This window comes from Phyllopteryx taeniolatus, chromosome 9, assembly GCF_024500385.1.
Source record: "Phyllopteryx taeniolatus isolate TA_2022b chromosome 9, UOR_Ptae_1.2, whole genome shotgun sequence".
NCBI classification, from domain to species: Eukaryota; Metazoa; Chordata; class Actinopteri; order Syngnathiformes; family Syngnathidae; genus Phyllopteryx; species Phyllopteryx taeniolatus.
The window spans coordinates 16,158,082-16,174,686 of record NC_084510.1 but is presented as its reverse complement, the minus strand read 5'-3'; the positions used below and the strand labels follow the sequence as shown (position 1 = coordinate 16,174,686).

Here is a 16,605-nt window from a genome sequence, read left to right as displayed (position 1 = left end):
TGATAAAACAAGACGCGGGTGGTGCGTCCCGCGTGGATCTGAACTGATGCTTGTATGCGCGTGAGTGTGCGCGCGTGTGTGGGAGTGGGCGTGTGCATCAGTGTGGCCTAGCTCAGACCTTTGGAATACATGAACAACATCAGAATCTGGATATTTACATGAATCAGGTCAGTGTTTGCTTCATGAGCAATATTTGCGATCAATGACGATGACGCCATGCATGAGTAGAAAAATCCTGCAAAAACAGCACAGGAAAACCCCCCCACTTCTGATGAAGTAAATGTGACATTTTAAGTGAATTTCAGTTATTTTATTTTTCTTCTTAAATCCAGAGATTATTCTGACGGAGATTTTACATCATCAAGTTAAAAAAAATTGTGTATCTTGTAGTTTGAAATCTCATTTAATAGTTGTCTCCAGTTTACAAGTGAGATGTACTTTAGGTTGTTGAAAATCTTAAAAGATGATGGCATTATCCCATGTACAGTGCAAAATGTTTGTACAGTTCTATTAAAGCTTCAGCTATTAAAGCTATTAAATCTTGTACAGTTCTATTAAAGCTTTTCTACAGAGGCTTAACAAAGTTGCCTTTAGAGTGAGTCTCAATGCAGGTGTAAACAGGAAAAGGCAAGTGTTAACCTTCATGCCACACTTTAAAGGTCTCACAGTGAGGACCGTTTGAAACGTCACTTTCCAATAATGTCCTGACAATGTCTCGAATCAGTCCTCAAACAGACATCTGTGCAAGTACACCACATACACACAGACACCTACACACACACACACACACGCACATGCACACAAACACACATGCATAATCAGGCTTTGCCACCCTTCCCATTTTACATGGCACTGGGCCCTTCCTGTAATACAATCTGCAACACTCCCTGGTTCAGTCCCTGTGAAAGAGGGTTGCCCTCCACTCAAGGAGTTCTTAAGAACATGAACAGTCAGTAACACAATATCTGACAGCATCTGACGGCTCTGCTGGGCCAAAGGGCTACACTTTCTAAAGAGGGCTGAGATGCCTTGAAGCCAAGGAGAGGGCATAATGGGAAATAAGGCATTCAAGGGGATAATAAAGGAAACAGAAGGCAGTTTAGAATTACTGACTATAAGGAATACAGTGGAGCCTCGATGGACCAACAATTCGGGATCTGGTTTCAAAACAAATTTTCCCCTTCGGAAATAACGGAAGCAGAAATAATATTTTCCAGAGTCGAGTGTCACATTTTTTAAACCTATAGTAACTGTACAGGAATGATAGAAATAACAACGTAACATATCATACAAGTGTAAAAATAAGATGACCGCAGTTAATATTACAAAAGGACAAATTCAGCCTGAAAGGGAAGGTTCACAATTAAAAAAAACAAAAAACATTTTTGTGTTATTTGTTAAAACAGTCAATGTGACCTGACAGTAGTACATGATAAATATGATCTTTGAAAAAAATCAGCCATCCCTGGCCCCATCTTGTGCCTCTAATTTGATATACAAGACACCACTGTGCTTGAGGAAAAACAACCAATCGGAGACAGAAGGGGTGTCAATCATTTGTTGCACACTCATCGTGGGCACAAAACTTTAAAACTTCAAACCGATAACATTTAGGGCTCTAGTTTCATGACCACCTTAAATCAGGAGTGGCGAGTGGTGTAACTGCACGGAGGCGTTACTCTGGGTTTTCGTAATTTGAAAGATTCGTGGAGCCGGCATATTTAAAAAAGGGTGGTCTGTGGCGGTCCGTTGTGAGAGTTAACATGGTTAACATGCTCATGGCCGGTGTGGCAACAGACAACGATTAAAGACAGTATGAGCTGGCGATAACTGAGGGCATCCATGGAGCTCAGAATCTGTCTGCTTGTGCCCCGATCAAATTCCCTAAAATCACGTTAGACGAGCTGCACCAAAAGTTAGAGCTGGTCTCAAAAAGCGTAGCTTTAGACCGAAATTCTGCCATCAGATTGTCAATGCTCTGGCCGCAATGTCAAAGAACACACCCTCGCTGCGCCGGTACGCCCATCTTGGCACAGACTGGTCTGCCAAATTGGCAAACATGTGCTTGCACGAAAATCAAGATGAGTCAGATTTTGCACTGCGCTGCAGTTGTGCAGTCCACCAAAATAGAGCCTTTAGTATTATACTATCATTCCAATAGGAATAAGAGGCTTTTTCTGCGATAACAAGGTAACAGTTCAGTGGGAAATTTGTATGCAAAAATCTGCAAACATGACAACAAAACAAAAATGAAACACTTGACGTTTTGTTTTAAAATTGCAAACTCCCGCTTTAGCTTTCATCACAAAAGGTGTAATTGATGGAAGTTTGCAAAAAATGACGACTATGACCACACAGGCAAAAGTATCGGGACACCGCATACTGTTATGAATGTGTGACAGTACGTCATTTACAGTAACATCCAGTGAATATTATTATTCTTTTCTTCTCCGGCAGGCCCTTCTTTTTAAAACGTCTCAGAAAAAAAGCCACAAACAGCAAAGAAAAAGCACAATTATTGTTTTTTTTAGCCGCTGGCCCAAGCTCTTATAGCAGAGGTCACCAACAAGGTGCCCACAGGCATCAGGTTGTCCCCAAGAACCACATGAGTATCCAGCGGCCCTGGTCTAAAAAATGGGACAATGTTGTAGAAATGATTATTTGAAAATGTAAACACTTGCATATTTATAGAACTAAAGTGCTGCGTGTCGATATTTACCGTATCTGTTTGCTACCTTGTTAACTCATTGTTGATTAGTGTGAGAAATCATTAACATGATCAGTGACTTCACATAGATGAATATCATTTATTATTATTAATAACAAATAATTAAAAGTAATTCGAGTAAAGTTTTTATTCCATTAGTGTGTATCAAGCTGGTAGCTCCTTGCATTAATCAGTACCCAAGAAATAGCACCGTGATCCCTGTCTTATATGAATGCTGACACCTCGCGTATCACTGTACCTACTGTACGTAGGCACTGAACTGTATTTCTGTGATTTAGTGCCTAACTACTCCGTTGTGGTAACTGAGATGTTTGTGTGGAACGTAAGCAGTGGTTTTGGATATGTAACATTTTCAAAGCATGACTGACTGAACATGACATGTCTTACACCCGTGTTTTGTTTCACCTGTGGTAATTGATGTCCTTGTGTGCCCCAGCAATGCCCTGTGTACAAACGCAGCATGTATCCCTGACCCATGACACCCACTTAATCTTCTTAAACTCTGATCTCGATGCCAAACCGGTGATGGACATCGGTGGCCAGAAGGAGCAGCTGTCTACATCCTTGTTACCCAGCATCAATACCTTAGTGGGAAGTGGCTACATAGGAGAGTTTGATGCGTTTTCCTGCAAGATTCCCGCCTCGCCTTCCACATCTACAGTTTCATTCGGCCACACCTCAGTCGCTGAAATTACAGACTGCCAGATGCAGAACCAAGCCTACAAACTGGATGACCTCCAAGTGTATGGCTGTTGCCCAGGCTCATTTACACTCAGCTACCTTGATGAGACAATGTCATCATGCGGCTCCGACTACTACGGGAGTCCAGGGTACCCCGCCGCCTCCCCTCCAACTACAGGCTTTCAGACACTGTGTGGACCTGTATGGGATTCCCCTTTCAGCCCCTACAATCCAGCCCCCACGGCTGATAAGCAGTCCTCTTTTTTCCCCTTCAGCCCCACACCGGAACAGCACTCTCCCGTGTTGCCCCACCAGGATGCTCAGCTAGGTCAGGACGAGCCCTTCTTCATGTCCCATCAGCAGCACGTGTCTTCACTGCATTGGCCCATCATGTCCATGGAGCACAGCGCCAGGCTTGCAGAGGGGTCTCCCAAAATCCACAATCCAGGTTTGAGCGAGGGCCGCTGTGCCGTGTGCGGAGATAATGCTTCCTGTCAGCACTATGGCGTCCGCACCTGTGAAGGCTGCAAAGGTTTCTTCAAAGTGAGTGGAAGAAGTGTGGATTGCATTCGTCCTCCTTCAGAGAAATACAAACTGAAATCTACTGAAATGAATTTCTTTGATTTCACATTTTAATGTTGTCAGCCCAACAGAGGACACTTGTTGAAAAACCTTTACCAGTACAACACAATAGAAATTTTTAAGTAAAGTGGCGCGTTGAGATATGAGTTACACAACCTTTTGAGATAGAACTGCTCTATGGTGGCAGTGAACATAACTCACTTTACAACAAGCAACAATTCTTAAAAAATGAGGCTTCAAGCTGTTTAATGCCACTCCCACTTACGTTTATTGTCACTAAACATAAAAAAAGGAAAATATATGTTGTGTATTTAAAACACCCACAGAGCTTTGCCTTAATAAAGTCTGTTTAGGTTAATGCTAACAAATGCAAAATGCCATAGACGGGCGAACAAATATCAAGATTGTGGAGGTGTTATAACACTTAAAGCAATGGATATCTGAACAAAAACGGTGGAGCAACATATTTAGACAGACAATATAACAATAATCACAAGCATATATTATTTATCGTTTGTGAAAAACAACTAATATTACAAGAATGCAGCTTACCAAGTCAGTTGTGAAACTCTTCTACACGTGTCTCTGTGTCTGTGTTATACTGGCCTAAGGGGCTCAAGGCACTCACACCAGAAGGAGCAGCACAATATCTAATGAATTGAAGCTAAAGGTCTGGCAACAACTGTTTACTACTATATTATTTTGCTGTTTATTAGACTCAAATTAGGTCATTACTGTATGTTTTTATAAAGTACAATATTGTAGAGTTCTATTTTTCTTATTGAAAACGCATGACAGTTATCAGATTAATTGCATTTCCATCCATTTCAATGGGAAACAATAATTTGAGATATGAGTGTTTTGAGTTACAAGCATGGTCAAGGAACGAATTAAACCCATATCACAAGGCATCACTGTTTAGTACTGGTAGCCTATTATAAAATGACAGTGTTATACATTGTTTTCGTATTAGCTTTTTAGTAATTATTTGCACAGTTTCCAAGATGCAAAAAAGGAAATGATACTTAAAGTAATTCAAACAGTTACAATAAATACAATCAAAAAAATATATATAAAAAAAACCAATTCAATACATTTTTAATGACATTATTTTTGTTTGCTGATTGACTTGGGGAAATCATAGAATTCATCTCCCAAATATAGTGAGGACTGCCAAGTCCATTCTGAGCACACTTAGGTTACCAAATATGGTCCTTTGCCCAATAAAGGGCTACTATTGCTACTGTAATTTGAGCATGATAAACAATCTATCCATAGTCATATTGTTTTTCTCCCCTCCTGACTGACAGCGAACTGTGCAGAAAAATGCAAAGTATGTTTGCCTGGCCAATAAAGACTGTCCAGTGGACAAGAGGAGGAGGAACCGCTGCCAGTTTTGCCGTTTCCAGAAATGTCTTACAGTGGGAATGGTCAAAGAAGGTAATGTAACGTCAGCCTCACTTTCAGTTTTCAATGGCTTACACATGATGATGACCAAACCATGGTTTGTAATGACAATCTTGTGAAACCAAAGCTCAGAATGAAAGACACGTTAGTTGAGATTTACAATGCCAGCTGCAGAAAGAAATTGATATACTGTCGCAGCTGTTTTTTGATGTGCGTAGCGCAGCCATGTGAAGGACACAAGCGTGAGCTTGAAATCTTCTCTCATCCTTTCTGTCCCTAGTTGTTCGAACAGACAGCCTGAAGGGTCGCCGAGGTCGTCTACCATCCAAACCGAAGACGGCGGCTGAGGCTTCCTCCACCACTTCCACTGTCAACATCATTTCCTCGCTAGTGCGAGCACATTTAGACTCCAACCCAACCATTGGCAAGCTTGACTACTCCAAGGTAAGAGTCCATGTTTGCATCATGTCTTTCTGTTGTTTCTGGTTGCTTGTTTGCATACTTGCGAGGTATATTTGCATTTGTCCATGTTTCTGCTGCATGCAAGGATCCGCCCAATAATTCACAATTGTAATTTGGAGGCGTGGTGATCAAGTGCTAAAAATACTGTCGAGTTCCAAATGGGCGCTCGCGTTTCTTCTTTCCACGCTGGGCTAGTAGTAGTAGCCCTCACGTGGTCGCAACACATTAGCTCCGCCTTTGGCAGTCATGGTAACAGAAGCTGTGCTTAAAATTCATGATATAAAATAAAATATGCAGATGAATGAATTATGTGTTACCTGCCTCCTCTTCCCCCTCAGTACCAGGAGACAGTGGACAATGTATCAGAGAAGGAGGATGCCGATGACATCCAGCAGTTCTATGACCTACTGACCGGATCATTGGAGGTAATAAAAACCTGGGCTGAAACCATCCCAGGATTCTCTGACTTCTGCAAAGAGGACCAGCAGCTACTTCTTGAGTCTGCTTTTGTTGAGCTGTTCATCCTACGCCTGGCATACAGGTTGGCTGCATTTAAGAACTAGTATTATGTTTACCATTATACCGTCTGTCTTAGTATATCATTTCATTCAAATGGCTTACATCACTGCAGGTCAAATCCGGAGAAGCACAAACTGATCTTCTGTAACGGCATGGTCCTCCACCGACTGCAGTGTGTTCGTAGTTTTGGGGACTGGATCGACTCCATCATGGATTTTTCCCAGAGCCTTCACCGAATGAGCTTAGATGTCTCCCTGTTTGCGTGCCTTTCAGCACTCGTCATCATCACTGGTTTGACCGTTTGTTTCCTTCACACAGTGCATTCGTTACATGCCAGGACAATGTTTCTCACTGTGTGACAACTTTTGCTCTTAGATCGCCACGGCCTCAAAGAACCCAAACGTGTTGAAGACTTCCAGAGCAATCTCATCTCTTCTTTAAGGGAACACGTGAGTGGAAACAGATCGGAAACAAGTCGAACCCACCCCAACTATCTCTCTCGGCTTCTGGGTAAGCTCCCCGAGCTGAGGACTCTTTGCACACAGGGGCTGCAGCGCATCTTCTACCTAAAACTGGAGAACCTTGTCCCTCCTCCACCTATCGTGGATAAAATATTTATGGATATCTTACCATTCTGAATACAAATGAACACAAAAGGAGAAAGAATGCACCTTATATGATTTTTGTGGTTTTGCTGGTGCTAAAAAGCACTTTACTTGTCACCTAATAACGGGTACCCCTACACAGCAGCTATCTTTAAACATGCATGCGGAATCTTTAAAGATTGGCACCCCATGGAACCACTCGAGGTGTAACATCGCACTAAGCACTCCGATGATGATGTCTACTGAGATGTCTTCATGTTACATTACGTACAATATGTGCTTGGGTATTACAAAGATGGCTGAACTGACATTAGTGGTCATATATTTGGAGAGTGCATTTGTTGAAAGGAATTTATTGGTGTGCTAAATGTGTAAATGTTACCATGCTATGCAACTAAAAACATTTTTGGCAATGCAGTGTTCACTGATGGTAGCTAAACCTGAATAAATAAAATCTCTTAAGTAGTTTGTTGTCTATTGGTCCCACTGAGAACAGAGACACTTGCGGACAAGGGTCACATGTTGTAATATATAAAATGGACATTGTGCCCCAGTGTTTTATAAGGGAGACACAACAATAGTTGCGGAAGGGCCAAAGTTTACACCTGTTTTGATAAAACCGCATACAGTAGTTTATTTGTGGTCCTTATGGCCTTAAATTCAAGAAAATGTTCTGCCATTACTCTCGTGTTGCCGTTTTTTAACACCTTTTAAAAGGTGATGCTGGCAGCCTTCCAGTTGACACGCACACAAACACATTTGTTGATATGTGTAGTGAATAAAAAAGTGCCTTTGCAAAAACAACCCTTTCGGCAAACTCATGTGACTCAATGTCAATGTCATTCCTAATATCATAAACCAAGACAATGACAAATTTTAATTCAGCCATCACTGAAAAAGCTTTTGCCGTAAAGTGCCTGAAGCATATGAGTCAATATACTGTACCTGTAGTTGTACAAAGAGTATATGATGCGTGAACATTGCACGGAGTGAGTGTATCAAGAAATGAAATGTCTACAAATGAATCAATTGTTCAAAAGCATATTTGAAGCCATTTTATAATTTGAATGTAAGGATCATGCATATTACTGACTTCTTGTTCTTAAAATGAATACTGACTTATGTTACTGTGTCTGATAATGTCTGTCACATTCTTCTGTTACGTGTTTCCTTCATTTTAATTGACCCTTGAAGTGAACCATGCAAATATCTTGAAAACTGTCAACGGAATGTTAGGAGAAACTGCCTAAAGCTAAGACCTCTACAAACAATGTTCAACCCAATGATATACAATAGACTTCATTCTCCAGTCATGGAGAAGGAGGCTTTTCATGATGCAGAAGTGTTCACAAAGGGAGTATATTTGATAATAAATTCTTAAAATGAAATACCAAGTGCTTTCATTTTGAGGTTTAAATGTAAAATGAATATCCACGACATCTACAGTACATCTACCGTATCTCTAAATGTGCATTCTCCTCAAGAAAATGCCGTTTCCAGTTTGACAATGAGAGGTTGCAATTACAGTATATTCATGGTATCGGTATGTTTGCAATTTTCCTGTATAAAAAATAAATAAATAAATGATATATACTGTGTTTATATATATATATATATATATATATATATATAGGTGAGACCGAGGTTTGTCACATGGATCACATTGCAAATATCTTCTCCACCAGAGGTTGCAACTAAAAAGTAGAATACTAGTTTTCTTCCTTTACATTGTCAGGGGTCGTGTCCTGTCTGAGAAGAGAATTGGACATTGTGAGCTGAGATGACCGCCAATCAAACTTTTTGCACAACCCAAAGTAAATAAAGTTAATTTTATATATTTTAAAATAGGCTTCTTCCAGATAAAAATCCTACCAGTGATACATGTGGACTTGTGAGAACAACAATCATTTTGGCCTTGTTTTATTAGTTGTAAAATCCAGTGTGACATCTTACCCTATATAGTGAGATAACTTACCCGATGGTGGCGCAACCTGTCACATAGTCACATTCTTTATTAGACAGCTTATAACTGTACTGAAACAAAATATGAAAATTAAATGAATACAAAATAAGTACCTGAGACTTTGGTCTATTGTCTGCTTCACCTTTTGTTTATATATAAAATATATATATATATAATATATATATATATATATATATTATATATAATATATATATATATATATATATATATATATATATATATATATATATATATATATATATATATATATAAAACTCAGTGTGATATTAAGATTATTTAGACAATACAGTATATCCAGAAAGTATTCATTATGATTCACTTTTTCCACATTTTGTGTTGCAGCATTATTCCAATATGGATAAAATTAATTTCTCTCTGAAAATTTAACAGACAACACTCCATATTGAAAATTTGGAAACATGTTTTTTGGGCAAGAGGCAGGCTATAACAACCATTGTAAATGGTGTAACAACCAATCACACTAACATACTGTACACACCTTGGTCTTTATCACTTTGAAGTGCCTTTGGTGTCCTCATCACCATCACAAAGTCATCATGAAAATGTAGCAGAATAATGAAACTCTGAGGTCTTATGATAAGTGGCCAAACATTTGCACACATACTAATACAATGATAAATCTCTTAAAATGTGCATTTGGTCTTTTTTCAATGCAGGCTGAAACAGTGGTTTGTTATATGGTAAATATTTACACATATGTTTCAAACATTTCCATGTGTGTAGTTACATGTTGTTAAGCTTAACATGTCCACTCTGTCATTGTGAAATATCAATTGATATAGAAACCTTTCAGAAATTCAAAATATGTATTAAACAGTACAGTCAGCTCACTCACTCAATCATGTTGATCATAAAATGCTAACATTAGCCAAAAATGTCCATGGTGTCATTGTCCACTCTGTCAGCAAGCTCACATCTGTTTGCATGTACTTTGTCTTCTTGCAGTTAACATCTACTGACTTTAAACCAGGCGTGGTGGGGGACTGGTTCGCACATCTGCCTCACAGTTTTGAGGATTCGGGTTCAAATCTCACCTGTGTGGAGTTTGCATGTTCTCCCCTACTTGCGTGGGTTTTCTCCGGGTACTCCGGTTTCCTCCCACATCCCAAAAACATGTTTGGTAGGTTGACTGAAGACTCTGAACTGCCCATGGGTGTGAATGTGAGTACAAATGATGGATAGATGACTTAAACTACATAACATCAACTTAATATAATGAATATGAAGTTCAATGTAACGGCTCAGATTTTTGTGAAACAAATGTAACAAATGAATGAAACGTACAATTTTGAGTCTTCATTAACTCAACCTTCATGATTTTGAAATGTGGGAGGAAGTCGTAGTACCCGGAGAAAAACCACGCAAGCTCCACACAGGAGGGCCTGAGTTGAGATTCAACCCTCTCAACAGGGAGGCACATTAAAACCAGTTGTCCTCTATGTGTATTTGTTGAACTTCAGTAGAGCTTTGTGTGCAAGAAAATATATTCTTCTATTCTCTCGTGTTCATGACCACATTCGACCATATTTGCTGACTAGACAGTAGAGTTGCACTGACATAAAACCTGCTGTGAAGTCTACTAAATGTTGTCAAGTTGGCCAGGCTAGCATCTTCCTCCAGACTAGAGGAAGAAGACACTGTTCCGCTGTTATTTTCCGCGCGACACTTGATCCCACTGTACTCCGAGATATGGTCGTCTGGGCTTTGGTGCTGACAGACTAAGTGGAAAAAAGGGTAGCAACCTGGAGGAGGGAATATGTTTCTTCACTTCTTTGTCAACTTTAACATACACACCAAAACAAATTCTTGTTGTACAGTATGTGATCATGTGATGACCATTCATGAATTTAAGGTTTTGTATTTTTATTTTTTTTTTTTTAACATAACTGTATGGTCACTGCGGCACGGTGGGCGACTGGTTAGAGCGTCTGCCTCACAGTTCTGAGGACCTAGGTTCAATCCCCGGCCCCGCCTGTGTGGAGTTTGCATGTTCTCCCCGTGCCTGCGTGGGTTTTCTCCAGGGACTGCGGTTTCCTCCCACATCTCAAAAAACATGCATGGTAGGTTAATTGACAACTCTAAATTGCCCGTAGGTGTGAATGTGAGTGTGAATGGTTGTTTGTTTGTTTGTATGTGCCCTGCGATTGTCTGGCAACCAGTTCAGGGTGTACCCCGCCTCCTGCCCGATGATAGCTGGGATAGGCTCCAGCACGCCCGCGACCTTACTGAGGAGAAGCGGCTCAGAAAATGGATGGATGGATGGAAGGATGGTAACTGCAGATCGTACACAAAAGTGCAATTAAAAACCCTTGGTCAACCCTTATGGACATGACTATTAAGTGTGAAAGTTTGTCCATTCATCTAGATTTGTGAGGACAGAGGTCAGTGGTATTTTCTGTTGTAGTCCACCCCACAGGTGTTTGACAGGCTGATGTCAAGTTCTATGTGGACTTTATTTTGTTCATGTTGTATATATCATGTCTGCATGCAAAGGGAACTCTCATGCCCTGCCCCCTTTTCATTTCAAAAGTGGAATGGTGTCATCTGGATTTGCTGTCAGCCTCTCAACTTTAGAACTCTGCCCTGACATACAACACTCAGCATTTGGACACAGACTGTAGCAGATGGAAGTGTGTTCACACAGAATGTATATCTGCGCGCATGTGTATGAATTTGTTACTTGCTTGTTATAGTGACTTGTTGCACTTAATGTTTCAGGTTCTTACAGTAAAGCATTTTACCCCATGGAGAAACTCACTACTTAATTCATATTAAAACTTAAATTTGCAGTATTGTAGGTCAACAGAACAGCTCTGAATTTATCTGGTCACTTGTTGCTAAGCAGAATTCCAAAGCACATTCCAGATATACAAACGGGAGAAAGCACCGGGAGAGTTGGCAGAAAACATACAAACATAAATATTTACATTAATTGCTCAGTAATAAATATAAAAAACATTTGTAGTCACAAGAGTGGCGCAGCATTGTGCGGGTGTATCCTGACATCCCACATGACTTGTTCGATTAATATTATCTTTAGATTCACTTCAAATAACTTAACAAAGCAATCCATGAATTAGCATGGAACACTTGTGTGTGTTTAAAGAAGAGACTGATGATATTGTCGCAATGGGCAGAAAGCTAATAGGTTTGTTTTTTAGGATGTTGCACCTGTCGTTTATTGATGGACTGAGCTGCAAATAACTTTGGGAAGCTGCTTTGTATTCTGTTGGGACATTGCTGAATTTAATTACTCCTCTTTCATTCCCAGTTCTGTAGACCTATAAACAGGCTTCCATGTTTTGCGCCTAATATTTACCTTTAATTGCCATAGCATGTTGATTAAAACATACAGGTTTGTACATATGTGCTCTCTGTTTTCACGTGTGGGTGTCTTATTGAGTGTGGAAAACCCTCTGTGTGTTTATTTATAGCTGGCTATTGTTGAGCCCATAGAAACCTCTGTAATTTGATCTGGCCTCTCTCGCCGAGAGAGTCTGCTGATAAATGACTTGGCAGATGTCACTGCCCATGCCACCCCAGTTATACGTGTACACCCCACATCACCGTCTAAAGCTCTTTTGCTCCCCGATGTATTAACGTTTAAGTGAATTATCATTCTCAAGTGGAGGATAGGTTGCTGAGGATCTGTTTGCACCTCGCCTATTAAATGGCTGTTATTGTTGTGTCTTTGGTATAAACCTAAGAGTTTGACAGTGATGCACTTGAATGGCGTTATTCTATAATGCATACACAATGAGGACTGCCATCCTTGAGAGAAAACCAAGAATAGGCATTAAGTTTATGGTTAACCCGTTTATAAGAAGTCAAAATGAATAACAAACCTCACTTCAAGGCAGTACAACCATGTGATTTATTCCAGCCAGTCAGCTAAGAACAATAATGGTGTTGTAATGTTAAAATTATCATTAAATAATATGAAAATATATGTAGAAACAAATATTATACTGATGTCCAAGAATGGATTGGATTATTGTTTCGCTATCTATCTATCTATCTATCTATCTATCTATCTATCTATCTATCTATCTATCTATCTATCTATCTATCTATCTATCTATCTATCTATCTATCTATCTATCTATCTATCTATCTATCTATCTATCTCTCTCTCTCTCTCTCTCTCTCTCTCTCTCTCTCTCTCTCTCTCTCTCTCTCTCTATCCATCTATCTATCTATCCATCTATATACAGTGGGTACGGAAGGTTTTCAGACACCCTTAAATCTTTCACTCTTTGTTATATTGCAGCCATTTGTTAAAATCCATCCATCCATTTTCTGAGCCGCTTCTCCTCACTAGGGTCGCGGGCGTGCTGGAGCCTATCCCAGCTGTCATCGGGCAGGAGGCGGGGTACACCCTGAACTGGTTGCCAGCCAATCGCAGGGCACATAGAAACTAACAACCATTCGCACTCACAGTCATGCCTACGGGCAATTTAGAGTCTCCAATTAATGCATGTTTTTGGGATGTGGGAGGAAACCGGAGTGCCCGGAGAAAACCCACTCAGGCACGGGGAGAACATGCAAACTCCACACAGGCGGGGCCGGGGATTGAACCCGGGTCCTCAGAACTGTGAGGCTGACGCTCTAAACAGTTGTCCACCGTGCCGCCTTTGTTAAAATCATTTAAGTTATTTTTTTCCCTCATTCATGTATACACAGCAAAAACATAATTGTTGAAATTTTTGGTGATTTATAAAAAAAGAAAAACTGAAATATCATGGAGCCATAGGTATTCAGACTCTTTGCTGTGACACTCATATATTTAACTCAGGTGCTGTCCATTTCTTCTGATCTTAAAATGGTTCTACACCTTCATTGGAGTCCAGCTGTGTTTGATTATTCTGATTGGACTTGATTAGGAAAGCCACGCCCCTGTCTATATAAGACTTTAGAGCTCACAGGGCATGTCAGAGCAAATGAGAATCATGAGGTCAAAGGAACTGCCTGAAGAGCTCAGAGACAGAATTGTGGCAAGGCACAGATCTGGCCAAGGTTACAAAAAAATTCCTAAGAGCGCGGCCTCCATAATCCTGAAATGGAAGACGTTTGGGACGATCAGAACCCTTCCTACAGCTGGCCGTCCAGCCAAACTGAGCAATTGGGGGAGAAGAGCCTTGGTGAGAGAGGTACAGAAGAACCCAAAGATCACTGTGGCTGAGCTCCAGAGATGCAGTCGGGAGATGGGAGAAATTTCTAGAAAGTCAACCATCACCGCAGCCCTCCAGCAGTCAGGGCTTTATGACAGAGTGGCCCGACGGAAGCCCTCTCCTCAGTGCAAGACACATGAAAGCCTGCATGGAGTTTGGTAAAAAACACCTGAAGGACTCCAAGATGGTGAGAAATAAGATTCTCTGGTCTGATGAGAACAAGATAGAACTTTTTGGCCTTAATTCTAAGCGGTATGTGTGGAGAAAACCAGGCACTGCTCGTCACCTGTCCAATACAGTCCCAACAGTGAAGCATGGTAGTGGCAGCAGCATCGTGCTGTGGGTGTGTTTTTCAGCTGCAGGGACAGGGAGACTGGTTGCAATCGAAGAAAAGATGAATGCGGCCAAGTACAGGGATATCCTGGACGAAAACCTTCTCCAGAGTGCTCAGAACCTCAGACTGCGGCGAAGGTTCATCTTCAAAAAATACAATGACCCTAAGCACACAGCTACAGTAACGAAGAAGTGGCTTCAGAAAAACTCCATGACTGTTTTTGAATGGCCCAGCCAGAGCCCTGACTTAAACCCAATTGAGCATCTCTGGAAAGACCTGGAAATGGCTGCCCACCAATGTTCACCATCCAAGCTGACATAACTGGAGAGGATCTGTAAGGAGGAATGGCAGATGATCCCCAAATCCAGGTGTGAAAAACTTGCATCATTCCCCAAAAGGCTCATGGCTGTATTAGCTCAAAAGGGTGCTTCTACTAAATACTGAGCAAAGGGTCTGAATACTTATGGCTGTGTAATATTTCAGTTTTTCTGCCAAAATTTCAACAATTCAATTTTTTTCTGTCAATATGGGATGTTGTGTGTACATTAATGTGGAAAAAAATGAACTTAAATGATTTTAGCAAATGGCTGCAATATAAAAAAGTTAACATTTTAAGGGGGTCTGAATACTTTCCGTACCCACTGTATATATGCGTGTGTGTGTATGTATGTATATATATATATATATATATATATATATATATATATATATATATATATATATATATATATACACACACACAGATACATACATACATATCTGTAACTCTATATGCAGATGCAGTGATCCATGACCGCAGTGATCCATGACCGGAGCATTGTCACTGCTCTTGGCTGATGTGGCAACAGGCAGCGTGATTAAATACAGTGATAACCGACCTAAAGATGTTCAGATACCTCATGTATTTATCCCATCTACATTGTTCTTGTGCCCCTCCATAGCTGCGTGCCGGCCTATGGGATGATTCAGAAATAATAATAATGGAATCAATGATTTGCTTTATGCAATGATTCAGAGGGTTTGCTGTCCACTGTTTACACATTTGTGAATGAAATATGTCTGATCCACCACACATGTCCACGGAGCTCGTGTATCTGTCTGCCTGCACCTCGATCAAATTCACAAAAATCGTGTTAGACCAACGGTCTACATGGTGCCAAGTTGGACATGGTCTGAGCAGCTGTACGTTAGACCAACTTTCAGTTACCAAATTGTCACCGTGTGTGCCGGGCAGATGTCAAAGGACACAGCCTTGTTGTGTCGGTACGCCCATCTTGGCTTAGACCAGGCTGCCAAATTGGCAAACACCCGGCGAGCCTTACGCGTCCACGAAAATCAAGATACTTCACCATTTGCGCTTCACACATTGCATAGTCTACAAAAATAGAGCCCATCGTGTAAAATTGTTTTTCACTTTCAGTTTTCCCTATTTTTTGGGCTTGGCTAAAATGAAAAGAGTCCCTCCCCTACCCAATAAGTACTTCAGTATCTTCGTTTGCATCAGCAGTTATTCAGCGCAATTGTGATATGCTGTTAGCTAGCTAGCTATGCCAACACCTGAAAATGCAACTTCCTCAGGCTAGTCGGCTGGCGTGGTCGCTTTATGTCTAGATTAGACTACAGGATTTTAGCCCCGATATTGCCTTGATTAGCTATTGCGGGCCATTTCCCAGATTAGGCCCGACATATTTTGGCGGGAACGACAAAACTTCTTGTAGTGTGACATAATCCACGACCAATGATTTGGCTCTACGATAGCTCAACAACGGCAAAATGAAAAATCTAGCATGTTTGTTTTTTTGGATATCTTCCGTGTAGTGTGACATATCAACAACACCTCTCCGACAGTGCACCTTGATGTCGACCAATAGGATTACATATTGTGACTGGTGCATGAGAGCGCCTTGTTGTCGGCACTGAGTGTGCATACATCACACAGAGAAAGGCAGACGTGCGAGGAGGGGGAAAACAAGTCCAACTTGACAGTCAGCGTATGGACCGGAGCTTCAGGCTGCATGGCCGCATTAGAGTGCCTCATTGTCGGCTGCGAGTTTGCACACGAAAGATGGGGGAAAATGAAATAAAAGAAAAGCCAGATCTGACAGCCAGTG

The 16,605-nt window shown here is 40.8% G+C and overlaps 1 protein-coding gene across 1 annotated transcript; it reads left to right on the top strand.

Annotated features, from left to right (window-relative positions):
• On the top strand, positions 1 to 9,057 carry LOC133483980 (probable nuclear hormone receptor HR38). The gene is made up of 7 exons (XM_061785937.1): positions 1 to 167; positions 3,165 to 3,952; positions 5,302 to 5,431; positions 5,679 to 5,842; positions 6,199 to 6,401; positions 6,492 to 6,670; positions 6,755 to 9,057. The coding sequence occupies exons 2-7, from the start codon at positions 3,167 to 3,169 to the stop codon at positions 7,015 to 7,017; spliced, it is 1,725 nt and encodes a 574-aa protein (XP_061641921.1). The 5' UTR covers positions 1 to 167; positions 3,165 to 3,166; the 3' UTR covers positions 7,018 to 9,057.
• Positions 9,058 to 16,605: the final 7,548 nt, after the last annotated feature.

Coding starts and splice junctions, on each gene's coding strand:
- LOC133483980 (XM_061785937.1), top strand. CDS start 3,167: ATGCCCTGTGTACAAACGCAGCATGTATCCCTGACCCATGACACCCAC. Junction 3,953..5,301: donor GCTGCAAAGGTTTCTTCAAA/GTGAGTGGAAGA, acceptor CCTGACTGACAG/CGAACTGTGCAGAAAAATGC. Junction 5,843..6,198: donor GCAAGCTTGACTACTCCAAG/GTAAGAGTCCAT, acceptor CTTCCCCCTCAG/TACCAGGAGACAGTGGACAA.